This window comes from Protobothrops mucrosquamatus, unplaced genomic scaffold, assembly GCF_001527695.2.
Source record: "Protobothrops mucrosquamatus isolate PMUCROS unplaced genomic scaffold, P.Mucros_1.0 scaffold3025, whole genome shotgun sequence".
NCBI lineage: Eukaryota > Metazoa > Chordata > Lepidosauria > Squamata > Viperidae > Protobothrops > Protobothrops mucrosquamatus.
Genome location: NW_015389040.1, coordinates 66117 through 93619, shown reverse-complemented (window position 1 = coordinate 93619; position 27503 = coordinate 66117). Strand labels below are relative to the sequence as shown.

At 50.2% G+C, this 27503-nt stretch overlaps 1 protein-coding gene across 1 annotated transcript; it reads left to right on the top strand.

The window, feature by feature from the left end:
• Positions 1–20019: 20019 nt before the first annotated feature.
• Positions 20020–22832, top strand: FLRT1 (fibronectin leucine rich transmembrane protein 1). The gene is made up of 2 exons (XM_015826251.1): positions 20020–20325; positions 21153–22832. Exons 1-2 carry the CDS (start codon positions 20020–20022, stop codon positions 22830–22832), a joined length of 1986 nt encoding a protein of 661 aa, XP_015681737.1.
• Positions 22833–27503: the final 4671 nt, after the last annotated feature.

The following is a 27503-nucleotide window of genomic DNA, read 5'->3' as shown; positions in this document are numbered from 1 at the left end:
AAAGAGAAAGAGACCGAGGGGCATTTGAGTTTCTGGATTAAAGGAAGACTCAGCAGAACGTGGTTTTTTTTCCTTCCCAAATTCGGTGGATCCTTTTTTAATAACAGCTTCGGTATAAAAGCCCCAAGCAAGCCACAGCCCAGATAATTATGGTCTGCCATCTGACCTGCTTTTGAGAGACAAAAAGGGCAGCCTCCCTGCCCCCCAACCACCCCAAGGAAAAATATTATTATTTAACTTCAAACAGCTCCACGGGTATTAATTTGATTGGAGGCCTGGCACTTCTGCTATAGAGGGGAAAACATGACGTATCTTCTCGAACCCCTCAGGATTTTGGAAAGGGGCACGAAGGGAAGAGAAAGAGGAATTCATCTCCCCAAAGGAGAAAATAAGAAAGCACTCCCTTTGTATGTCTATCATAGGTTTTAGAAATGTTGGGGGTGGTTTTAATTTCATGGGAGGGAATCAGAGGTTAGACTTAGGGGCTATGTATAAAGCCCCCAAACCAACATTTGGTACGCTAGCCCAGATTTCCTCCTATAGTGTGGCAGACATAGTGGAGAAAGGAAGGAAGGAAGGAAGGAAGGAAGGAAGGAAGGAAGGAAGGAAGGAAGGAAGGAAGGAAGGAAGGAAGGAAGGAAGGAAGGAAGGAAGGAAGGAAGGAAGGAAGGAAGGAAGGAAGGAAGGAAGGAAAACTTCTATTGTATTGCTGAAAAAAAAGGACAGGGATGTTTCTATGTAGTCACCATCAACTTGATGGGAGCAAGGGGCTACGAAGCCTGCAAACTCGAGGGAAAGAAACTCACCAAATTCTCAACCTAGTGTTGGAAAAAAAAAGTCTTCATCGTGGTTCAGTCCAAGCCGGGGATAAACAACCTGGCGACTGCTTTAGAAAGAAGGTTGCAGTTTACTGAAGAGGAGAGCCAGACAGAAAGATGGTTCTGGCAGGAAAGAGGGGAAAAGGAAATGTGTGTCTGTCTGTGTGTGTGTGTGTGAGTGAGAAGACCCTTTTTCCCTCTTTTTTCTGCCAGAGCCAACTTTCTGTCTAGCTCTCCTCTTCAATAAACTGCAACCTTCTTCCTAAAGCAGTCGCCAGGTTGTTTATCCCCGGCTTGGACTGAACCACGACGAAGACTTTTCTTCCAACACTATATAGCTCAAATGTTGGATTCACTCACACACACACACACACACACAGAGCTAAAGCCAGGTTGAGTCCAAGCACCAGCCCCCAACAATGGCCTCGCCCGCTGCATTAAGACAAAAACCACACCGACGGCTTTGTGGCGGAAAGCAAGCTGGCAATTCATCCAAGAGCAGTGCCTACGGTGAACCTCTGCCCACTGAAGGAGGTTGCCAGTATCCCTTACTCATCAAATCATTATCTCACAGACATTTTCCCCCTCGTGCAAAAGCTGCCACTGTGGGAAAGCTGAAGAGGGAGGGGATGTCTTTTCTCTAAAGCAGGCCCAGGAGGGGGCAGATCCTGTTTGCCAGGGTGCCAGCAATTCCCCACGGCTGTGGGGGGCAACGCACCGATTTGGGAAAGGCAACTAAAACAAACTTTCCTTGAGTCTTAGGGCTGTGCCTTCCCCTACGAGGCAGAGCTGCCTCTTCTAACACGTTTGATCATCTCATTTCAGGCCCTCAGCGCACCAAGCAGGCAGGTTTTAATTAAAAAAAAAAAAAAAAAGGAGAGGGGGGCTGATACTTTTCTCCCTTGCCAGGAAATTAAGGAAATGACTACTCCTTTTGGATTCTGCCAGGGGCTGTAAGGTGCCACCCACTCAGCCTGGCTCCACGTTGGGTTGTGTTGCCTCCCCGGTGTCTGCTGTTTGGGACAACCCACAGATCTGACAGATGGCTGATCCTATCACAGTATCTTGCCTTCCAGGGGGGGCCCAAAAAAACAAACAAACAGATTTTCAGCCAGGTTTGTCGGGATGCCAGCTATGAATTCCTTCGAAATGAAAACAGGGGCAAGCCGTAATAACTACAGCCCTGCCCCTATAAATTAAACACTTTCCCATTTGTCATTCTTTTTAATAATCATAATTTTAACGAAACTGTCGTAAAGGCTGGGTTTTTATTTTTGTTAAATGGCCCCCCTGCTTCATTCTGGAGTGGCAGAAGACGTTTTATTTTTTTTTTAATCAAAGCTCAGAGAAAGGGCAGTTAAAGCGGGCATTGCTTTGTAGGTTTACATTTTTTTTAAAAAAGAGGTTGGATTTTTCATTTTTAGTACAAGCAGAGGCCTGAAAACTTCCATCGAGCGCCTGATTTTTTTTTTCTGCCAGAAAATTCAAGACTGCAGAAAAAGAGATTATAAATCTGATCGCCCCCCCCATCCCAAATAGAGCAAGCTAGCGTTGAAAGGAAGGAGACTTAAGAGTTGTTCCTATTTGATTCATTCATTGAGCTAAACCATATTGGGGTCTTTTGGTTAGATCACCCCGGTCACTGAGGTTGGCAAGCCACAATGCAGAATATGACCTGAGCCGTGCCTGAAGAGAGAAAGCTGTTGCAATCCAAAATAAACTGGGAGAAAATGTAGCATTATGTATGTTTATATTTTGCTGTTTGTGGCTGTAGGCACTGTATGATCTTAACTTTATTTGCAAAAAAAAAAACAAAAAACGGGGCCTGTAAGCCAACTCGGAGCCTCTTAAATCAGAAGAGTCCAACCTTGATTACTTTAATACCTCTGGACTTCAATTCCCAGAATTCCCCAGCCAGCCAGGCTGGCTGGGGAATTCTGGGAGTTGAAGTCCACAAGTCTTCAAAGTTTGCCAAGGTTGGACACCCCTGCTGTAAATAAATTCAATTGCTACAAAATTGCTGGGGGGGGGGAGGGGAGAGAGAAGCAGCATTGTCCCATACTGCTGTTGGCCACCTTGGCTGAGGATTAGGGGAGCTGTAGTCCGAGAGCCACTTTGGTGCAAAGTGGTAAAGGCATCCCGCTAGAAACCGGTGTGTGTGTGTGTGTGTTGTGAGTTCTAGCCCCATCTTGTGCAGGAAGCCAGCACAAAAAGCCTCCCCGAAGAGAATTTGCAAGCCACCGCATGCCACGAGGATCTTGAGTTTGGCTTGGAAAAGCCCCTTTTCCCATTTGGGATGGGATGAAAGTGCTGCGAAGAAGAGCCAGGCTGGGGTGGGGGGCCTTTCAGCCTGAACCACGAGTGGGGAAAACCAAGGAGAGCGCGTGTGTCCGGGTCTGTGTCCGCTCTTCAGGGAAGACCTACCTGGCTGTGGACAGGTCTGGGATCTGGCTGGACCCTTTAGGATGGCTGGGGAATTGCTCTCAAAGGGCGAGAGGAGGTTCCCACTGCAGGCTGAACCCAAGTGAAGCCAACTCAGGGTCTCTAAGGAGTCTAGGCTTAGGGTGCCACGCTCAGCCAGGTCAACCTCAAGAATTTGTGGGCGCATCCCGTGACCACGCCGCAAGACTTAAGGACTTTGGGGAGGGGGGGGGAGGAAGGAAGAGGCGCTCCCCCGCCGCCAGGGGTTGCTCGGTAGCGCCTCCTCCTCCTCCTCCTCCTCCTCCTCCAGCCCCGCCGCTTCTGCCCTCCGCCCGCGCCTGGCGTTTTTGTTGCACGGCGCGCGCGCACAGCCACCCGCACGCAGCCCTCGCTGCTCCGGCGGCCCCCCGATTGCGCGGCGGGCCCCGGCCAGGAGGAGGAGGAGGAGGAGGAGGAGGCAAGCCGAATCCGAAGCGACGGTGGCCAGGAGGAAGGGGAGGAAGCGCCGCAAGGCAGGCGAGCGAGGAAGAGGAGGAGGAGGAGGAGGAGGCATGGCCTGGCCATGTCCGGAGCATTGGTGCTAGGGGAGATCGGAGCGCGTCGCTCGCTGCCTGCTTGGCTGCCTCAGCCCGGCCCTGGAGTCCGGAGGCAGGGAGGGAAGGAGGACCGCCAACGCCGCCGCCGCCGCCGCCGGGAGCTGGACCGGCGACCTCCGGGCAAGCGCTGGGCCGTCCCGGGGAGCCGGAGGCGGCGATGCCCAGGCGCGGTAAGTCCTCCTCCTCCCCCCCCCCGGGAGATGCGATGCTCTGCGAGGCCAAGGGGGGGGGGAGTTTCCAAGGCAGGCAAGGGAGGAGGGGGGCGCAGGGTTGCAGGCCTTCGGCCCCCACCCGGGACCCAGCCCTTCCTGCCCCACCTCCCCATCCACAGAGGCGGCTCCTCCAGCCTTCGAGCCGGGGTGCCCAGCAAGCTGGACCGCTCTTTGGAGACGGCGGGGAAGGGGGGGGGGCTTGGCTCCCTCGTTTGCTAGAACGAGAGAGAGAGAGAGAGACAGAGAGACAGAGAGACAGAGATAGAAGGAAGAGAGAGAGAGAGAAGGAAGAGAGAGAGGGAAGAGAGAGAGAGAGAGAAGAAAGAGAGAGAGAGAAGAAAGAGAGACACAGAGAGAGAGAGAGAGAAGGAAGAGAGAGAGAGAAGAAAGAGAGAGAGAGACAGAGATAGAAGGAAGAGAGAGAGAGAGAAGGAAGAGAGAGAGAGAGAGAGAGAGAGAGAGAAGAAAGAGAGAGACAGAGAGACAGAGAGAGAAGGAAGAGAGAGAGAGNACCCTTTAGGATGGCTGGGGAATTGCTCTCAAAGGGCGAGAGGAGGTTCCCACTGCAGGCTGAACCCAAGTGAAGCCAACTCAGGGTCTCTAAGGAGTCTAGGCTTAGGGTGCCACGCTCAGCCAGGTCAACCTCAAGAATTTGTGGGCGCATCCCGTGACCACGCCGCAAGACTTAAGGACTTTGGGGAGGGGGGGGGGAGGAAGGAAGAGGCGCTCCCCCGCCGCCAGGGGTTGCTCGGTAGCGCCTCCTCCTCCTCCTCCTCCTCCTCCAGCCCCGCCGCTTCTGCCCTCCGCCCGCGCCTGGCGTTTTTGTTGCACGGCGCGCGCGCACAGCCACCCGCACGCAGCCCTCGCTGCTCCGGCGGCCCCCCAATTGCGCGGCGGGCCCCGGCCAGGAGGAGGAGGAGGAGGAGGAGGAGGCAAGCCGAATCCGAAGCGACGGTGGCCAGGAGGAAGGGGAGGAAGCGCCGCAAGGCAGGCGGGCGAGGAAGAGGAGGAGGAGGAGGAGGAGGCATGGCCTGGCCATGTCCGGAGCATTGGTGCTAGGGGAGATCGGAGCGCGTCGCTCGCTGCCTGCTTGGCTGCCTCTGCCCGGCCCTGGAGTCGGGAGGCAGGGAGGGAAGGAGGACCGCCAACGCCGCCGCCGGGAGCTGGACCGGCGACCTCCGGGCAAGCGCTGGGCCGTCCCGGGGAGCCGGAGGCGGCGATGCCCAAGCGCGGTAAGTCTTCCCCCCTCCGGGAGATGCGATGCTCTGCGAGGCCAAGGGGGGGGGGAGTTTCCAAGGCAGGCAAGGGAGGGGGGCCTTCGGCCTTCGGCCCCCACCCGGGACCCAGCCCTTCCTGCCCCACCTCCCCATCCACAGAGGCGGCTCCTCCAGCCTTCGAGCCGGGATGCCCAGCAAGCTGGACCGCTCTTTGGAGACGGCGGGGAAGGGGGGGGGGCTTGGCTCCCTCGTTTGCTAGAACGAGAGAGAGAGAAGGAAGAGAGAGAGAGAGAGAGACAGAGACAGAGACAGAGAGAGAAGGAAGAGGGAGAGAGACAGAGATAGAAGGAAGAGAGAGAGAGAGAAGGAAGAGGGAGAGAGAAGGAAGAGAGAGAGAGAGAAAGAGAGAGGGAGAAGGAAGAGAGAGAGAGAAAGAGAGAGAGAAGGAAGAGAGAGAGACAGAGATAGAAGGAAGAGAGAGAGAGAGAAGGAAGAGAGAGAGAGAGAGAGAAGGAAGAGAGAGAGAGAGAGAGCTTCCTCGGATGGAGGCAGTCTACCTCTTCCAAAAGAGCAGTGCGTTCGTCTGTTCCCGGGACAGCGCAGGGCTTCTCCATCGTTTGGGGAGGGAAGGCGAGTGGAAAAGGCCACTTCGGAGAGAGAAAGAAGAGAGAAGTAATGGGGGGGAGGGTCCCTGGCCGCTTGTGCATGGGGATCGAGCCCCTTTTTTTTGGGGGGGGAGAAAAGGCCGGGACAGGTTTGCAAACGCCTCGGCCAAAGACACCGGGGGCTGTTCCCCCCCCCCAAAAAAAAACCCAGGCCGAGAATCCTTGGGCGAATGTCAAGAAAAGGTGATTCACATCTTGCTTGGGGGAAAAACACACACACACATCCCAAAACAAAAAAACCCTCCACCCAAACTTTTTTTTTTTCCTCCTGATTGGGAGCAGGCAAGGAGGAATTCGATTGGGGAAAAAAAAACAACGGGGTGCCTTCAGGATTCTTGGCAATAACATGCCACTTTTTTTCTCTCTTGGCAATATCACTTTTTGCTTGGCAATAACATATTACTCCACCTAACTTAGTGCACACAAGGAAAACAAAGGTGTCTAGGTTGTGGGGGGGGCTGAGGGAAACTAAACTCCATTTTAAGGGTGCTCAGTCTTGGAAAGTGGATGTGGATTTTTTGGGGGGGGACTTCCCTCTTTTTAAAAAAAAAAATTAAAAGAACGGTGTCCGCTCAGATACTCTTCTGAGGTGGGGACAGGATTCAAAGATCACGTGTAACACAACATAGAGAGGTGTGCAACGGGAGGGGGGGTATTTTTATGAGTTCCTGCCCAAATGCTGCCAAAAAACCCAGAAATCTATTTAACAAGAGAGTGGAGAAGGCTAGAGAACTTCAGTTTTGTCCTTCTGTGGCATTTCGCTGGGATAAATCCGAAGTTTTTGACATCTTTCCCCCTGTATGAATTAACATAACATAACATAATTAACATTTTCTAGTTGCAACAGGCCTTTAATTTGCAAGCTTGCTCTAATAATGCCTGCCAAGCCACGGTTCTCCTAATCCTGGGCCATCTGGAGAAAGCTGGTTTAAGAAAGCTGCCCCAAGATTGGAGAAACTTAATGTCTAGTCTAATGAAATGTCAGGTTTAGTCTAGTCTAATGAAAAGAAGAACTAGGGGGGAACTAGTGATCCAATATCTAAGGGGTGGCATTAAAGAAGAGGGGGGGTCAACCAGTTCTCCAAACCATCTGAAGGCAGGACAAGAAGCAACTGATGGAAACTAATCAAGGAGAGAAGCAACCTGGAACTAAGGAGGAATTTCCTGACAGCGAGGACAATTAATCAGTGGAACAGCTTGCCACCAGAAGTTGTGGCTGCTCCATCACTGGAGGTTTTTAAGAAGAGACTGGACAGCCATTTGTCCAGAAAGGGATAGGGTTTCCTGCTTGAGCAGGGGTTGGACTAGAAGACCTCCAAGGTCCCTTCCGACTCTGCTGTTCTGTTAAGTTTCTTTCATAGATTTACCTTCTGTCTTTTAGCACCCTCCCCCAAAGTGATGCAATCGTGATGTATATGATATCCATCATTATGTATATTCTATGATGTATATTCTATTATTATAGCGGCTTGGTCTACGCACACCCAGGTTTGTGGTGGATTGTGAAATTTGCCTTGTTCTTAAGTAAGCGGCGTTGCCATCAAAGCTGTTGATGACTATCTCTTGTAACATTAAGGATTTTGGTTGTCTGTTGTGGCTGCAAGAATCTTTTGTTTTGACTTGACTAATCCCATCCATGTTGGTTTGGGCCAAAGAACAGGTCCATTTCATGGAGCTGGGACCTCCATTTCATGGAGCCTGCTGGAAGATGTCGTTGAGTCACCGTGGGGAAAAATGTGGGGTTGTAAGAGTTTTATCCTTAAGGATGGCCGGGGTCATTTTAGGGAGAGGGGGAACCTGAGACCTTTAGCATGCAAAGCAGGTGATCCGCAAGGGATTATCATGCTTCCCATTAAGATTTTTTAAAAAAATGGCAGTTATTTATATCCCTGCTTTTCCATCATAGCAGTTTTAAGGCCAGCCGCTCCGCACAGATAAATTTAAAAACAATTACGCTCCCCCGTTTTTTGCAGAGTGGCTTTGCAGTGTTGCTGAAGGTCAGTTTTGTTCCACTTGGAGACCGGCTCTCGCACTCGGGGCCAGCCAGCTTTGGGGAGGGGAGGTTGAACTCAGCATCTTGCTGATCAGGCGGGTTTGGTTCTCATTTCCCCCTCCCCCCCGCCCAGAATTCTTTGGCCCTGGAGCATCCCAAACACTCTTTCTCATACTTTCAGCGGGATGGACTTCAACTTCCAGAATTCCCCAGCCAGGCAGCCAGCCATGCGTGGCTGGCTGGGGAATTCTGGGAGTTGAAGTCCATCCCACTGAAAGTTGCTGAGGTCGAGAACCGCTGATTCCGTAGATGCCAAGTAGTGGAAAACGTGATGTTGGCTCCCATCTGGCGCACGGTAGCTCATATCTGCTAATTCTCCTGTTTCCAAAATTGATTGGAGCTTCTAAAATAACCTCTTTGCTGGGATAAATCCTCCAGGGTCCATAGCAGGTCTAGTCTATGGCTCTTGGTGCAATCTTCCCAGTTAGCAGGATGCTGGGTTCACACATCCTGCTCAGCCATGATGAAGTGGCTTAATATAGGTTGCCTGTCTTCCAGGCACGGTGGTTCGTTAATTAAGTCTGATGCTGAATTGTTCAGCCTCGGCCCATAGTTTCTTAGAGAAGCCATAGTTAAGCAAACCAGGGTGAGCCGGGCCACTTGGACGTACAATGAAAGGAACAGCAGTTCCAATGGCACGGTTCAAGGTTTGTGGCTGGCTGGTCTCCCTAACTGTTGTAGTCCTCGACTTACGACCACAATTGAGCCCAACTTTTACGTTGCTAAGCAAGACAGTGTTAAGTCAGCCCCATTCTACAACCTTGTTTGCCACAGTTAAGGGAATCAGTGCAGTTCTTAAGTTAGTAGGCGGTTGTTAAATGAACAACTTTGCTTGTTTTTTCTTCTTTTTACATCGTTTCTTTTAAATTTTTACAGTATTTATTTGCATCCCGCCTTTACTATTTTTACAAGGAATTCGAGGTGAGCATTTCCAAACACACCCTCCTCCTCCTCCTTCTCCCCAAAACAACCACCTTGTGAGGTAGGCTGGGCTGAGAGAAAGTGACTAGCCCAAAGTCGCCCTGGTGGCTTTCAGGGCTAAGGCAGGATTTGAACTCACGGTCTCCCGCTTCAGTTTCTTCCCCCTTCGCAATTTACCAGTTGAGAACTGTGGACAGTGTTATGAATTATTAGGCAGATTAAAAGATCCTAGCAGACATTTTGCCAGGGAAGGATAGATGGAAGGAATTTGGGAGAAAGATTGCCTCACTTCCTTAATTGCTAAATTACTCCTTCAAGCATTGGAGCAGGTTGAATTTTGTCAGCCTGTTTTGGTGAGGCATTTATTTCTTTGAGAGTGTTGGGAACAGGATCCTCGGAAGCCAAAATATACTTTGTTCTGTCTGTCTATCCAAAAATCTGTTTATCCTCCTTCTCATTGGGTAGGTAGGAAAACAGTAACCTTAACTGCTAATTTTTGTCCTTTTGCAACTAACACCTAGATAGAACTATACCAAGTCTGGCACGCCTGCTCCGCCATCAATGATAGACTTCTCCTGCAGAAGGAGGTACAAGTTGCCTCCTTAAATCAGATCAGAAGTCCACCCAGGCCAGTGTTTTTTGAAGTTGAAGGGTGGACTTCAACTCCCAGAATGCCCCAGCCAGCCATGCTGATGTTAGTCATCTGCCCAAGACGATAACTCGATAAACGGCCTTTCCCAGCCATCAATCTGCTCTGTCAGATCCAGTAGAGCTAGTCCTCATTAAATTCACAGTCCGTAAGGCTATGGGGCCCGATCTTCCTATGCTGCTCTGGGGTCAGGTAGCCTGATTAACAGCATCTGTCCAAACATAACCCTTTTCCCTCCAGCTAACGGCCAGATCATGTGTCAAGGGCTTCCCCATCCTATTAATTCCGTGTATCTTTGGCTGGTTTGAAGCCCTGCGCCAAAGCACCTTAATTAAATGGCCTTTTGCACTCTGGAATCAAAGGGGAGATTAGCAAAGTCTGCTTTTTTTCCAGTGGTGGGAAATGGGGCAATTTTCTGAAAAAGGGAAAAACAAAACACAAAACACCACAAGGTGGGCCATTTGGCTCTCTGCACAGAAGCAAACACAAACAACACACAAAACAACACCCTTCACCAGCCACTTCTCGAAGCAGATGGAAGGCCATTCCTTTTGGGAAAAATAACATTAGTAGTTTACAACCGATCTCGGCAGTGGCAACAGCTGGGCATCAGCTCAACCTCGGTTTTTTTTTCCCAGGATGGGGGAAAAAAAAAAAAAAGAATTGCTATCAGGTTGTAGAGAGGGAGATTTCATCACCCCCACTTTTTATGAGCGTTGGAAAAAAAGGGGAAAAAAAGAAAGAAAGCACCATACAGATAGTCCTTGACTTACGACCACAGTGGAGCCCAAAATTTCCGTTGCTAAGCGAGACAGTTGCTAATTGAGTTTTGCCCCCCTTTATGACCTTTTCTTGGCACAATTGTTAAGGGAATCACTGCAGTTGTGAAGTTAGTAATACGGGTTGTTAAAGTGAAGCTAGTTTCCCCATTGGCTTTGCTCGGCAGAAGGTCGCAAAAGGGGGTCCACTGACCCCCCCCGGGAAAGCACGACCATCGTAAATATGAACCGATTGTCAAGTGTCCCAATTTTGATCACCTAACCCAGGGGTAGGCAACCTGGGCTCTTTTATGACTGGTGGACTTCAATTCCCAGAATTCCTGAGCCAGCCATGCTGAGGGGAAAGGGAGAGGTTTCCAAGCTGAGCCGTGCTGGCTCAGGAATTCTGGGAGTTGAAGTCCACGAGTCATAAAAGGGCCAAGGTTGCCTATTCCTGACCTAACCACAGGGATGCTGCAACAGTCATAAGTGTGAAAAAGGGTCATAAGTCGCTTTTCCCCCCCAGTGCTGTTGTATCTTCAAACGGTCACTAAATGAACGGTTGTAAATCCAGGACTGCTTGTACACACGTGTGCTGATTGAAAGTTGGGTCCCTTCAAGGCCCGAGGGCCTATTGTATCTTTTTATTCATTTTGGTTTGTTTCTTGTGTCTTCACGGTGTATTCCCAATGCAAAAAACAGACAGCTCTACTAAGACTCTTTTGCTGTTCAAAACACACTTGGAATACTCTGTCCAGTTTTGCTCACCACAATACAAAAAGGATGCTGAGTGCAGAGAAGAGCAAGAAAGGTAATTAGGGGACTGGAGGCTAAAACACATAAGGAACGGTTGCAGGAATTGGGCATGTCTAGTTTAATGAAAAGAAGGACCAGGGCTGACATGATAGCAGTCTTCCAGTATCTCAGGGGCTGCCCCAAAGAAGAGGGAGTCAAGCTCTTCTCCAAAGCGCCTGAAGGCAGGACAAGGAGCAACGGGTGGAAACTAACCAAAGAGAGAAGCAACCTAGAACTAAGGAGGAATTTTCTGACAGTGAGAACAATTAATCAATGGACATGATAGCAGTCTTCCCAATATTTGAGGGGCTGCCGCAGAGAAGAGGGAGTCAAACTATTCCCCGAAGCACCAGAGGACAAGAAACAATGGTTGGAAACGGATCAAAGAGAGAGAAAAGCAACCTGGAATTAAGGAGAGCCTTCCTAACAGTGAGGACAATGAACCAGTGGAACAACTTGCCTCCAGAAATTGTGGGCGCTCCATCCGTGGAGGTTTTGACGAAGAGACTGGATAGCCACTTGTCTGAAATGTTATAGGGTCTCCTGCTCAAGTAGGAGGTTGGACTAGAAGACCTCCAAGGTCCCTTCCAACTCTATTATTCAGTTGCCCACTCCGAATGCGAGCCCAAAGCAGAGAGGGCATTGGCTGCAAAATTGGGGTGATTATCTCCCTGCTCTCCTGTCCATTTCTGGTCAGCCTTTGAGCCTCATTTAAGACCAGCACACCTGTCCCCTATCCCACACTTATCGGAGGCCCTTCCTCCCAGCTGTTTGCCCCCCTCCCCACCAATTCTTTGAAGCCCCAAATTCATCCCCTTCTCCCCTTCGCCCCCCTGCCCTCCTGATGCAACCCACAGACGCTGGGGAACGTGTGTTTCTTTCGCCCACATCTGCACAGCGCAGGCACGCACGAGCAAGGAGAGGAAGAGAGAGGATGCAGGGCCCTGCAGGTATCCTTCAGCCAGCTTGGCTAATGATGAAAGATGGTGAAAGATCTTACATCACCCGCTCCAAGCCAGGATTGCCTGTTCTCACTGGAGCCTCTCACCCCTTGGGTATCGTTTCCCTCGCATGGAGATGCCAAGGCTCGGAGGCTGTCAGATGCAGCCCTTGGACGACATCCATCTTGGCTCACTGGAAGGGTGTACTGGTTCAGTTAAAGAGCCGGGCTTCTGCGCACATCTGGGCTGTCTTTCTGATTGCCAGAGGTTGTGGATCCTCCTCTTCGCACACAGAGCAGCCAACGGGGATGTTGCTTCCAGAGCGTGGGCTGGGATCTCTCTTTTGGTCCAGCCGTGAATGTCTACATGAGACGTTTGGGCCTTCCCCAAAGCTGTTTGCCAAAATCACCGACGGCCTCAGCTGCTGACAAATAGAATAGAATACAGAATACAGAGTAAAGCTGGAAGGGACCTTGGAGGTCTTCTAGTCCAACCCCCTGCTCAAGCAGGAGACCCCATCCCATTTCAGACCAACGGCTGTCCGGTCTCTTCTTGAAAACCTCCAGGGATGGAGCGCCCACAACTTCTGGAGGCAAGCCGTTCCACTGGTTAATTCTTCTCAATTTTGGGAAGTTTCTCCTTTAGTTCTAGGTTGCTTTCTCTCTTTGATTAGTTTCCATTGACGTTTCTTCTCACGCCTTCTGGTGCTTTGGAAGATAGGTCGGTCCCCTCTGCTTTGCGGCAGCCCCTCAAATATTGAGACACTCCTATCGTGTCTAGCAGTATGATTTAGCACTGCTAAATGCTCTACTTCAGAGCAGGACTCATCCGTCATCCCTAAGTCTCCTCTATCCACTCCGTGTTCAAGAGTGACGTTCAGGTCCATGCTGAGATACAAGCCGGAGCACAGGCAGCTTCGCAGAGACACGTTTGCCAGCTCTGGAGATTTGGGGGGGGGGGGGCGGCGGTTGTTAGTTCCCTCCCCCTTCCAACTCTGGAAAAAGGGATCTGCCCCAGCATGTGCTTGTCAGTCCTGTAGGAGCCAAAAGTTGGTGTGGCTTTTCTCAGATTGAGTTAAAAACAGAAAATGCAGAGCTGAGGGCGCTCTGGTGATTTATTGTGGTGAGGGGTCCTTGGTGATATCTGAGCTTGGCGGTTTCCTTGCAGATGTTCCACTACCCAAACTAGATAATTTCATCAGTGCGAGAAGAGACTGGGGTTGGTTGAGCAGGGGAGGAGGAGGGAAAAGGACTGTGGGGCGCTTGGTGCTCTCTGAGCTGGGTGGTTTTCTTGCAGACGTTTCGTGACCCAACTAAGTAACATCCTCAGGGCTAGAAGGGGGGAGAGGACGATGACTGTGGAGTCCTTGGTGCTCTCTGAGCTTGCTTGTTTTCTTGCAGACATTTCATGACCCCAACTAGGTAACATCCTCAGTGACGAAGCGCCCACAATTTCTAGAGGCCAGCTGTTCCCCTGGTTAATTGTCCTCACTGTTAGGAAGTTTCTCCTTAATTCCAAGTTGCTTCTCTCCTCGATTAGTTTCCATCTATCGTTTCTCGCCCTGCCTTCAGGTGCTTTGGAAAATAGGTTGACTCTCCTCTTCTTTGCGGCAGCCCCTCAAATATTGGAACACTGCTATCATGTCACCCCTATTTCTTCTTCTTTTTTTTTTAGACTTTTCTTTAGAATTGAAAAGGGGGCCAATCCGTAGCAACCCACCGAAGCCGGGATGCGGCCTGCGTTTCTAATTTTGGCCTTCCAAGGCAGCCAAAGTAGAGGATCAGATAACAGATGCGAGTCTACAGCATGCAAAGATAGTAGACAGAAGAGAATTAATGCATACCAATTGAGACCCAAAGGAATACTTGCCAGAAATGTGTTATTTTAAACATTCAGAATAGACTCATCGAAAATATATCCTGTCTCTTTACCCCCCTCGCCCCCCCCACCGCTGGGCTGGCTCCCCACTGAATTGGGTGCCAATCACACGTCTGACATCACCCAGGAAGGCAGAATGCAGGGGCGGGGCTATGCAGATGAGGAGGCGGAGCAACAGGTTCTCACTCTGGAGCACTGCCCTGTCAAATTTGGAATAAAGCAGATTTTTACAAGCAGGCTTTTTTTTTTTTTTTTTTACCCCTCGCACCTGCTAGGAGCTCAGTTGGAGCCGAGCGGCTCTAACCATGTTTTGTTTATTTGACTTGCAAAGTGGGAAACCTGCCTTGCATTTTGGAAGATGCCAGATCTGACTGGCGCCACTATTAGGGGAAATAAACACGGAATCACAATTTTCCGATCAGGCAATTAAAATGCCGGGGGAAGGGGAGAAGGAAAGGCTGTGGCTGATGGTTAAGGCAGAAGCTGGAGCCTTACCCCAAGGTAAACCATCGTTTCCTTTGTTTGCTTTCAAGCTGGATGGCGCCCTCTCAGCCAGATGTGGTTTGCAGAGTATAAACCACGGTTAAACAAAGGCTTAATGCACTGAGTGACCCAACCAGCAAATGCATTTAGTTTCAGGGAGATAACGAATTCTGGACCAATGGCGTCGTTTGCCCAAGATTTGCTACACTGGGAAAATCATCCTAAATCAGGGGTCTTCAGACTCGGCCCTTTTAGGACTTGTGGAGTTCAACTCCCAGAATTCCTCAGCCAGGCACTCTGGCTGAGGAATTCTGGGAGTTGAAGTCCACAAGCCGTAAAAGGGCCAAGTTTGAAGACCCCTGTCCTAAATCAATGTTGCTTAGCAATGGCCACTTGAAGAGGGGTGGACTTCAACTCCCAGGCTGGGGAATTCTGGGAGTTGAAGTCCACCCCTCTTTAAGTGGCTAAGTTGGCAAAGACTACATTTGGAGCCAGTTGCATTTGAGGGGTGATCTTGCCTTCGAGACCCCAAAGCCCCAGGAAAGAATAAAGTAATAAATGGGGCAAACACCCCCTCCCCCAAATTCACAGGCACTCATCCGCAGTAGTTCATCCGCAGATGGCAAGCTCCGTGGATTGGATTCCGACCCCCTTAATGGGGATCGCATCAAGGGGCGCAACCCATGCGCTTTGAGGGCCACACACGAGATGTCAGCCCCCCCCAGAAGGCGGTTACGCACCACCATCACACGTTTCCTCCCCCCCCCACCTTAGCAACAGGCAGTTTGCTAGTTTTCATCAGCTCAAAAACTCTCGCTGCATAATTGGCACCCGTTGTGGAAGAGAACTTCGTACCGATTAATTCCCCAGAGGTTGATGGAGGAGCGGGCGGGCGAGAGCAGCGGTGTGCTTGCCTTTCCCCTTGAATTTTGTTCTTTTTTAAAAAAATTTAGGGGTGGCATTTATAATAATAATAATTTTAAAAAGTTGGAAGGGACCTTGGAGATCATCTAGTCCAACCCCCTGCTCAGGCAGGAAACCCTACACCATTTTGGACAAATGGCTGTCCAGCCTCTTCTTAAAAACTTCCAGTGTTGGAGCATTCACTGCTTCTGGAGGCAGGTTGTTCCACTGGTTAATTGTTCTCACTGTCAGGAAGTTTCTCCTTAGTTCTAGGTGGCTTCTCTCCTTGGTTAGTTTCCATCCGTTGCACTCCTTTCTCACCAATAGGCAAGTCCTCGGCTTACGACTGAGGCTCAGGGCTGCGGCCGCAAAGAGCGAAAGTCAGGCAAAGAGGAACATTCTGGTTTTGACTTACAGGGAGCCTTTGGACCTGGTGGACCAGAATTTCCGTCGTTAAGCAAGACGGTGAAGTGAGCTTTGCCCTGTTTTGACAACCACTCTGGCCCCAGTTAAGGAGATCCCCTGCAGTTAGTAACTTGGTTGTTAAGCGAATCTGACTTCCCCCTTGAGGTTGTCAGAAGGTCGCAAAAGGGGATCACGTGACTTGCGACTGTCGTAAAGGTGAGTCGGTTGCCAAGCGTCCGAATTTTGATCACACGACTGTTGGGGATGCTGCAACGGTCATAAGTGTGAAAAAGGGGCTACGAGTCATTGTTTTCAGTGCCGTTGTAACTTGGAACAGTCACTAAACCGTTGTAAGCTGAGGACCACCTGTAGTCTGCTTAAAGCAATACAGACTCGCTGTCATGTTCACCGGTGGGTGGAATAATATCCCCTTCCTCATTCATTTAAGGAAAGGCTGCTGGAATTGGGGATGTCTGGTTTAATGAAGAGAAGGACGAGGGGGGACATGATAGCAGTCTTCCAGTATCTCAGGGGCTGCCCCAAAGAAGAGGGAGTCAAGCTATTCTCCAAAGCGCCTGAAGGCAGGACAAGAAGCAACGGGTGGAAACTAATCAAGGAGAGAAGCAACCTAGAACTAAGGAGAAACTTCCTCACAGTGAGAACAATTAACCAGTGGAACAACCTGCCTCCAGAAGTTGTGGGTGCTCCATTACTAGAGGTTTTTAAGAAGAGATTGGACAGCCATTTGTCCGAAATGGTATAGGGTTTCCTGCCTGAGCAGGGGGTTGGACTAGATGACCTCCAAGGTCCCTTCCAACTTTACTATTATTATTATTATTTTTCACTATCGCTGATGGGAGGGGAGGACCCGGTCCAAGGCTGTTTATTTATGTGCCACTGACCCATACCAGAAGAGTAGCCGGATTCCTCCACCATTGCAAAATGGCATTATATCTTGAGTCAGCAATGTTTCTGACTGGGGATAGGGGAAGGGAAGGACCCCGGCATACAGGTAGTCCTCGGCTTAGCAACCGTTCATTTAGCGACCATTCGAAATTACGACGACACTGGGGGGGAAAAGAGACAACCAGTCCTCGCACTCCCATGTCACGTGATCAAAATTTGTGTGTGTGTGTGTGGGGGGGGGGTGTTTAGCAACTCACAGTCCTGGGATCATGTGAGGGCCATCTGTGACCTTCCCAACTGGCTTTCAGCCAGCAAATTCAATGGGGGGGGGGAAGTCAGATTCGTTTAATGATTATATGATCCACTTAACGACAGATTCGTTAATGGCAAAAAGAGGCTCTAAAATCAGACCATGGCTCCCTTAATAACTGCCTGGCTTAGCAAAGGAAATGAGGGTCGTAAGTTAAGGACTACCTGTATATTTTCTTAGCGGATAATTATCCTGAACAGACAGGCCTGCAATCGTTGGAGCGCCCGTTATTTGGAGGGGCCAAACCAGGAGGCACCACGCGCAGGAAAACCATTTAAAATTTAAAATGACAATTTAAACGCTTCTTTGCTTCTCCCTGGCTTCGGAAAAAACAACGGGAAGAAGCCTGGTTCGTACATCACTCTAAACAAGGTCAGTTACAAGGCTTAAGAAGCGCCTTCTGAACAATAGGCAAAGCTCGGTTAGTTTTAAGGGAGGGGGGAAGGAAGGAGAAGCACCGGGTGTGTTTTAATGTAGAATGCAGCCTGATTCGTACTTATTATTCAAACCGAGAACCCGGAATAATTGCAATCCTTCTCAACCTGCTTTGGGAACCCAGACCGCTTGTGTCTGTCAAACGCCCCAGGTCTGAAATTCTGAAAGATACAATCTGAATAGCGGTGATCAAAAATAAAATAAAAAAATGGAGGGTGGTGGTGGGGAGATAAGGCTGATTTACGGCAATTTGGGAAGTTTTGAAGTCATCTCACAGGGGGGCTGATTGTGGCTGGATCCGCCGCAGCGGTTACCCAGAGATGGAAAAACCACGCCTGGTTGAGTCTCTTTTTCATTTGACGCCGCAAAATATCGGACCGTAACGGATTTATAGGCCAGGGTGGATAAAGTCACCCACCCACCCCCCAAAAAAAGCAGCGGCGGCAGCAAGTGGCAGGTAGAAAAATGCTGGTGGGTGGGGGGCAGAGGAGATGTGGGGCAGGGAAGAAAAAGAGACGGGGAAGGAAAGGAAAAAAAAGGGTGCATACGATGGAGAAATTGTACGCATAATGAAGTCAAGGCGAGGAAGCGATTTAATAGGCACGGGGCCCAGGCAAGACAGCTCGCCGACTCAAATCTTCCATGAAAAGAGCCTTGTAAAAAAAATATAACGCCGGGAAGAATTTAACTCAGCTGAGGTTAAAAGGGATGCACAGGAACCTTGTAAAGCTTAAAATCCCGGAAAAAGAGCTGTCAGTTTTCCAACAGAGGCCAGCTTGCATAAGCGGCAGCAGACATGAACGCTGGGAGGATGGAGCCGAGAAAGGCCAGGGCAGGAGCTTGGGAAACCGGCTGAAAATTAAGGAGAAAGAGGGTAAAAGCCTAAATAAGGTAGTCCTCGACTTGCAACTGTTTGTTTAGGGACCGTTCGAAGTTACAATGGCCCTGAAGAAAGCGACTTTGCATCATTTTTGATGCTTAAGTTGGCCGCGTAAAGATTCCTTATACAAACAGTAAAGATTCCTTGTCCAAACAGTAGCTAGGAAAACCACCCTGAGCATTCATTGGTCGGGAGGGTTTTTGGTTTTCCACTTACAGATGGTCCTCCACTTACAACAGTTCGTTTAGCGACCGAAGTCACGACGGCACTGAAAATAGAATTCACACTTAGGACCGCTGCAGCATCCCCCTGGCTAAGAGGTCAGAATTTAGGCACTTCAGCAACGGGCTCATCTTTGCGACGATGGCAGCGCCCCGGAGTCATGTGATCCCCTATGGTGACTTTCTGACAAGCAACGTCAGTGGGGGGGATCCACTTAACAACCGGGTTACTCACTTAACAACTGCAGGGATTTGCTTAATGATGCGTGACCAGGGAGGTCATAAAATGGGCCAAAGCTGCCTCAGCGACTGTCTCGGTTAGCAATGGGAGATTTGGGGGCTTCAATTATCCTTGTAAATCGAAGGCTACTGTTTTCATCAGCCAGGACCTACAGCTTTCCTTCCTTCCTTCCTTCCTTCCTTCCTTCCTTCCTTCCTTCCTTCCTTCCTTCCTTCCTAGTGACCCTGGGGATAAAATTGCCTTAAAAGGGTGTTTGGGGGGGGTCCCTGGGAGGTCAGGCATTGAGCAGAGGTGAGCAAGACGGCAGGCAGAGAGGATGCAGGTTCCAATTATGCCTATTATCTGGTTGCGGGTTGCGTGTGTTTACCGAATCAACCGCCTCTGAACCAGCAGCAAAATGGAGATTCTGCCTGTCAAAGGCGATCCCAGCAAGCAGGGAAAAAAAATCTGAATGCTTTAGGGGGGTGGGGGTGGGGAGGGGAAGGGGGCTGCACTCTGGCTGGATTCAGTCTTCATTTGACTGCATTTGTTGAGGGAAAGAGCCGGTTTAATTGATTAATTGGTAAAATTTATTAGCTGCCCGTCTTGCTGCAGGGTGACTCGGGGAGGCTTACATTTATATCCAAAGATAAAACCGCTGTAATTTGTAATATAAATACAAGGCTATCAAATCGACTTAGCTGCAAAGATAGGGGGGAGAGGGTGGGGTCTGTTGTTAATCCGTCAATCAGTCCCAGCGGGAAGCCCCTCCATTGACACCCCAAGCCAACAGGCACAGCCATGTTTTTCAGCTCGTACAGAGGCTTGGAGCTGACCTGACTTAATCAGGGTTTACTGGAGATTCTGAAATGGGGGTCTGCTTCTTATCTTGGGTTCCCCCAACCACAGGGTGCCGTAGCCCAATGTATGAACCCAGCCAGAGGATTCAGACATTTAGCCGAACGATGAAGAGCATCATTATATATTTTCATTTTCCATCTTCCCTGAGATCTCCCAAAGATAATCTAGCAATGGCAATAAGCACTTAGACTTATATGCCACTTCACAGGGCTTTACACCCTTCTCTCAGTGGCTTACAGAGTCAGCATTTTGTCCCCCCAACAATCTGGGTCCTCATTTTTTACCGACCTTGGAAGGAGGAGGGAAGGCTGAATCAACCTTGAGCAGGTCGGGATCGAACTGCCGGCAGTCGGCAGAGTTAGCCTGCAGTGCTGCATTCTCACCACGGCTCTGGGCTAAATATATACAAACTTGACCCCTTCTGCAGGTCCAAAAGGCTTCAACCTGGGACGGCCAAAGGCACCGGGCGCCATGGCGACGGCGTCGCCAACAGCCGCCGTGGTGACCGCCACTGTGGTGACCACGGCGGCCGCTATGGACTTGCGCGACTGGATCTTCCTCTGCTACGGGCTGGTGGCCTTTCTGAGTGAGGTGATCGACAGCACGACCTGCCCCTCGGTCTGCCGGTGTGACAACGGCTTCATTTACTGCAACGACCGGGGCCTCACCTCCATCCCGGCTGACATCCCGGACGATGCCACCACCCTCTATCTGCAGAATAACCAGATCAACAATGCGGGAATCCCTTCTAGTTTGAAGAAGAAACTCAACGTTCAGGTGAGCCGGAGGAGAGGAGATGGAGAAGGAGGTGAGGGACCAATTATGCTTAGGTTTCCAAGGGATCCTTGGGCTCTCTGAGCTTGGTGGATTTTTTGCGGACCTTTCATGACCCAACTAGGTAACCTTATCAGTGCTGGAAGTGAGTGGGGTTTGTGAAGAGAAGGAGGAGGAGGACGGTGGGGTCCTTGGTGCTCTCTGAGCTTGGTAGATTTCTTGCAGACATTTCACGACCCAACTAGGTAACATCATCATGCTGAATGGAGTGGGGTTCGCTCTCGTTTTATTATATACTAGTGGCTTGCCCTATCAGAGGTGTTGGGGGTGGGTTCTTGGTGGTCCCATGATTAGGCTATTTATTGTTAGCTTGTTTGACTGAATTGGTAGTTTCTTGATTGGGATATCTGTAGTATTTTATTGGGGTATGTTAATCTCACAAGCAGTGACTAACACCAAGATTAATAATGGACTAACAATCAGGAAGCAGTTCTCAAGAGTGGCGAGACAGAATGCTAACCACCTTCCATCCTGTCCTCCCCAAATTTTACTTCTAGAAACAAGGTTAGCTTTGGACCATCTAGAACAGACATGTCAAACTCGCGACGTCACGTGATGCCGTATCGGAACTTTCCCCCCATTGCCGACAATGGGGTGGGCGCAGTTTCCTCGTGACGCGTCCAGGCCGCGGGCTGGCAGTTTGACACCCCTGATCTAGAACCTCGCTTAGTTCTAAGCTCAGGAACGCTGTCGAGTTTTCTAAATTAAGTACCGTGTAATCTCCTCCCTTTCCGCCCTGCTGAATGTCGGATTCCTCTGATTCCCGGCAGGTCATCTACCTCTACGAAAATGATCTGGACGAATTCCCCATCAACCTGCCCCGCTCGCTGAAGGAGCTGCATCTGCAGGACAACAACGTCCGCACCATCGCCCGGGACTCCCTGGCCAGGATCCCTCTGCTGGAGAAGCTGCACTTGGACGACAACTCGGTCTCCACCGTCAGCATTGAGGACGACGCCTTCGCCGACAGCACTCGCCTCAAGCTGCTTTTTCTCTCCCGCAACCATCTCAGCAGCATCCCGTCCGGGCTGCCCCGCACTCTGGAGGAGCTTCGCCTGGATGACAACCGCATCTCCACCATTCCCCTCCACGCCTTCAAAGGCCTCAACAGCTTGCGGCGTTTGGTGCTGGATGGCAACCTGCTCGCCAACCAGCGCATCGCGGACGACACTTTCAGCCGCCTGCAGAACCTCAGCGAGCTCTCGCTGGTGCGCAACTCCCTGGCGGCCCCGCCGCTCAACCTGCCCAGCGCCCACCTGCAGAAGCTGTACCTTCAGGACAATGCCATCAGCCACATCCCGTACAACACCCTGTCCAAGATGAGGGAGCTAGAGAAGCTCGACCTGTCCAACAACAACCTGACCACCCTGCCCAAGGGCCTCTTCGATGACCTGGACGGCCTTTCCCAACTCCTGCTGAGGAACAACCCGTGGTACTGCGGCTGCAACCTCATGTGGCTGAGGGACTGGGTCAAGGCCCGAGCTGCAGTGGTCAACGTCAGAGGACTGATGTGCCAAGGGCCTGACCGGGTCAGAGGGATGGCCATCAAAGACATCACCAATGAGATGGACGAGTGCTTTGATGTTGGCCAGCAAAGCAACTCAGCGGTGGCGGCCAAGACGACGGCCAGCAACGCCGCCGTCACCACCCCGCAAGGCTCCCTCTTCACCCTCAAAGCCAAACGCCCGGGTATCCAGCTGCCCGATTCCAACATTGACTATCCAATGGCCACCGGATCGGGAGCCAAGACGCTGGTGCTGAACGTCAAGCCGCTGACGGCCAACAGCATCCGCATCAGCTGGAAGGCATCCCTCCCGGCAGCCTCCTTCCGCCTGAGCTGGTTGCGCCTGGGCCACAGCCCGGCCGTCGGCTCCATCACTGAGACGCTGGTGCAAGGCGACAAGACCGAGTACCTCCTGACTGCCCTGGAGCCCAAGTCCACTTACATCATCTGCATGGTCACCATGGAGACAGGCAACACCTACATCCCGGACGAGAGCCCCGTGTGCGCCAAAGCCGAGACCGCCGACATGTACAGTCCCACTACCACCCTCAACCACGAGCAGAACCTCGACCCCATGGCTGGGCTGCCCCTGGCGGGGATCATCGGCGGGGCGGTGGCCTTGGTCTTCCTCTTTCTGGTCATGGCTGCCATTTGCTGGTACGTCCACCGGACCGGTGAGCTGCTGACGCGCGAGCGAGGCAGCCGGAAGAAGGACGACTACATGGAGTCGGGCACCAAGAAAGACAACTCCATCTTGGAAATCCGAGGGCCCGGCTTGCAAATGATCCCCATCAATCCTCACCGGGCGAAGGAAGAATACGTCATCCACACCATATTCCCTTCCAATGGAACCAGCCTTTACAAAAGTACCCACACAATTGGCTACGGTACAACTCGGGGATACAGAGAAGGGGGCATCCCAGACGTAGACTACGCCTATACATGATGCAAAGTTTTTCCCCTCCTTCCAGATGCATCGTGCCGCCCTCCCCCCCCCCCCGTGCCCACACTCCACACTCTCCCATTTTTACCCCCTCCCCAACCTCTCTCTCACAAACACACGCACACCGCACACAGGTTTGGGCTTGGATCGGTTCTTTGGATGGGTGGTTTTCCGGGGGGGGGGGGTTGGCCGAGAAGGAAGAGAAACGGCCAAATGCAGACTTATATTTTCAGAGCAGAACCAGCTAGAACCGAAGGGGAGGGCAAGGGAAGCGAATTTTACAAACCAACCTCTTTTGTAGGGGAGGGGAAGAGCGAGAAAGCCCACACAGCGTACACAACGAAGTTTTGAAAAGTAGATACGGAGGGTTGACAAAAGACATAATTTATATTTAATATGCCAGATTTAAAACAAAAACAAAAAAACAAAAAAAGGAGCGGTCGGGAGGAACAATTGTGAATGAACGTTCGGTTTTATTGGGCTTGCGGTGGGTTTTTTTGTTTTTTTTTCCCCCCTGCAAGGGGATAGAAGGGAACAGGGGAAGATCTAGAGGAAATGACACTGAGAATCAAAAAAAAAAAATGCTACCTGTTTATCTTTCTTCCTGTATAAATCTTCTATTTTGTTCAGGGGTTAGATTATATAAAAAAAAGAAAGAAAAATTGACACCCTTGTCGTGATGGCTAAACTGTCAACTGTCCTGGAGGATGCGTGGGGAGATCATTTTTGGTTTTGCACCCCGTAATTCTGCTTTCCTTACAGGTTCTGGATTTATCGTGCAAAATTGAACAATGCGGTTCAGGGGAGGGTTCCCCCCCCCGTTTTTCTTTGGAGGGGGGGCGTTCTGAAAAGTCGGTCTTTGTCACAACTCGAGAATCTTCTGTGGTCTTCTGGTCAACGCAGCCTCGGTGATAAAGCTCTCCATCGTTACCTCCTCTTCACCCAGCTATCATTCGAGACGATTCTCTTCGTAGGAATAAACTCACCATGTAGCTCTTGCCTTTTTAGCAAAACAAACAAACAAACAAACGAAAACAAGAAACTGACGTGTGAAGATGGGACAGGCCAGCAGCGTCTTCCAACCAGCAAGATAATCAAACCTTCCATGGTGGGGGGGAGGGAGGGGGCTCTGAATTCCCAACGAATCTCAGGTTCACACGTGAATGGTTTTTGAGATGTTAAGGAAGGGGAGAGAGAAAGTGTGATTGTTGTGGTCCGAGCCTTTGGCATCAGCTCGGTTGTTTTCATTGTAATTTCCCAAGGTGGTTCAAAAGTTCTGTCTCTCTCTTAACCTCAGTATTTGCTAATTTGGGGGGGATCTGGGGATCCTGATAGGTGCCACGGTCTCCCTGTCACCTCAATGCAAGGTCCCGCCCGGTCTCTTCCATCCAACTGGTGGCTCGTCAAATCAAACGTACAGCTTCTTTCTCCTTCCAAGATCTTCCTGCCGTTGTGTTCTCGTGTGAGGAGGATGAGCAGATCGCCTGTGGCACTTCAGGCAAGTGGCAACCCCACGTGGCTGCCATTTTCTCAATTGTAGTCCCCAATTTGGGCACAGGGCTTGTTTCTCTCCAGGGGCTCAAAAGTTGCAGAATTACTGTAGCCAAAGCCAGGTCCTCCAGATGATCAGGAGGCTGAAAAGTTAAGGTTCAAAACAGCTGGCTCTCTTGGAGGGATGGGGGGGGGAGCAAAGCTGCTTCATAACGCAGTTGCGGTGGAGGAGAAGAAGAACAGACTGAGGATCGTGGTGGAGTTGGCGAAGTTGAGAGCAACTGACTCAGAACAAACCCACGATTCAGGGTTATCTGTAAACAGTTAACGGAATAACAAGAGTTGGAGGGGACCTTGGACCCGGTACCATTTTAGACAAAGTGGCCACTGAAGCAGGACAAAACACTTGGAACGTCGGCTTGACCTGGTGGATTTTGGGCACCATTGATGGGCTGACCTCCGAGAATGCCCACATGCAAGACTCAAGTTAGGTCTTCTAGCATTGCTGGGGGGAAGGTTTTATTTGTGCAGAGGTGCCCAAGAACAACAAAGAAGAGTGTGCAGAGCCAAGGCTACAACTGGTTGATGGACTACTGCTCTGAGTCACTGTAGGATCTGACCCTGGTTCTGACTAAGCCCCGAGATGGTCTTTCCCGACCTTCAGGGAGTCCTCCACCTACGGCCACCATTGAACGCAAAATTTCTGTTGCTGAGCGAGTTTTGCTCCATTTTACAGCCTTTCTTGCCCCAGTTGTTAAGTGAAACGTTGCAGGTGTTAAAGTTAGTGACACGGTTGTGAGCTGAATCTAGCTTCCCCCTTGACTTTGCTTGTCAGGAGGGTGCAAAAGAGGATCACCTGACACACACACACACACACACACACACACACGGACACTGCAACCGTCATAAATAGGAGCCAGGTGTCTGAATTCTGATCGGGTCATTGTGGGAATGCTGAAACGGTCGTAAGTGTGAAAAATGCCATTGTAACTTCGAACAGTGACTAAATGAACGATTGTTAAGCCGAGGACTGCCTGTAGTATCTTCAGGTGTTTGAGACAGGACTTAGCACACCCAGCTCTCCTGGCCAAATTCTGGAGAGGTAGCCCAACCTATCCAGAAGTTAGGAGAGGCTGGTAGAGACTGCAGTGGGGTAGAAAGGAGAGAGTGGAGATTCAGGAGGAAAGTCAAATGACCACTGCAGTCTCGATGAAAAGGGATCCTTTCGCCATCTCTCCCCTCTCCCACTCAGAAAAAAAAAATGCAATGCCTAAATGAGACTTGGCAGAGAAAAACCCCAAGGATTCCCATGGAAATCAAAGGCCCCATAGAAAGGAGAGACTGTGATCCAGTTTCCAGCCAAGTGCTGGGCAAAAATCCTGCCAAAGGCTTGATTCGCTCCTATTTGTACTGGAAATGAGATACACAATGAGTTTCCAGGCAGATTTGGGGGGGGGGAAGTCCCGTCAGCCTTCCCGTGGCGTGGACGCCGTGTCCGTGGATGGCGGCATCTCACCAGGTTGCCAAAGGTGGATCTAAAATCATCTGCACTCCCCTAACAAATTAAAATCAATTCAGGTGTTGTTTAAACACACAGCCTTGCACGCATTATTGTGGGAGGGGCAGGAGGGAACATCCTTGAATGAAGACAAGGCTGCCAATTTTCAATCCTCTTTTAAATTTCCACGAGTGGCAGTCAGTGGACTTAACTAGCTAAGTGGGGACTGAGAGGCAGTAAAATCTGGGTTGGAGGGAAAAAAAATTACCCCCTCCGGAGAATTCCCTTCCCTTTGATGACAGGCTGATATTCCCAAATAATAACACTTGTTCTGGAGAGAGAGGGAAAAAACACCACAACAAAAACGTTAAGCGGCGTATGAAAAAAAAATTAAAGTGACGTGGAAGGGAAGAGAGGAAAAGCCCAAACTTGGCAACTTGTGGACTTCAACGCCCAGAATTCTCCAGCCAGCAAGTTTTGGAGAGTCTTAGGAGGACTCCGATGTGCTCCTGGTAGCTTATATAATACGGGATGTTCCTTCTGCAATTTCCAAAGACAACTGGACTTTTCTTCTTGCTGTTGTTGTTTTTTTCTTTGAAAACGTTTCGCTTCTCCTCCAAGAAACTTCTTCGCTTCTAACGGACTGGTGGAGAATGGAAGGGTTTATATTCTTTGCAGTCCTCTGATCGTTAGCTCTCCTTAGCTCCCAACCCGCAGAGCGTTAACAACAAGGAGATCTTGCATAAGAAGCCAAAGGTTTTTAAAGGGGAAAAAAAAACAAACCAGTTGCCTTTTAGTAAAAGAACCTTTTGGGGATAAGCATGAGCTGAATCAGGAGTCTCCAAATTTAGCAAACTTTAAGATTTGTGGACTTCAACTCCCAGAATTCCCCAGCCAGCGTGAAAGTCCACCCGTCTTAAAAGTGGCCAAGATTTGGAGAAATACTGATCTAAAGGCAGGCACCCATTCACTGCTTGCTGAGCCACTGATTTGGACTTCAGGATGTAGGCAGCACCCCAAAATAATGTGGGTGAAGATGGGAATCTATTGGAAGGAGAAGAGGCTGGGCTGGCGGGCGCCTTGTTTTATTTATTTATTTTAATTAAATTTATATACCGCCCTATCTCCCTTACGGGATTCAGGCCGGTGAACAGGCGATAATAAAAATCACAATAAATATCTATTTATTTTCCCTTAGCGGGGAAAACACACAAACAAGCTGGGAGAAGGAGGGTGGGGGGGGGAGAGAAAAAATTGCTCCAGGCTAGCTAATATTTATCCGCTAAACATCGCTTTGCATAATCAGGGCCTGGGACCCAAGGTGCTGGTCTCACCTCCCGTGAAGTGTAATTTTATTAAATGCTTCACTCGGTACCCAGACACTTCACAAACCGAGATAACGTGAGCAGGCTCTCGGGGAGATGGCGTTTAGCACGCGGCAAAGTCGATTTGAAAAAAAAAAAAAACGTGCCCAAAAAATGCCTCTCCCCATCTCTCATTAACGCGGGTGATTTGATGGGTGCCGGTATATGCCGGCGTGCGCTTGGCATTTGCCGTCACAAGCAATTTGCAGCTCGGTGTTGTCAAGTTTGCGTTTTAGGAGAGGTTTGTTTTTTTATTTATTTGATTTTGAAAACAACAAGCTAGAGAAAGGAGCCAGGGGCATCCCAGAGGGAATGAAAACA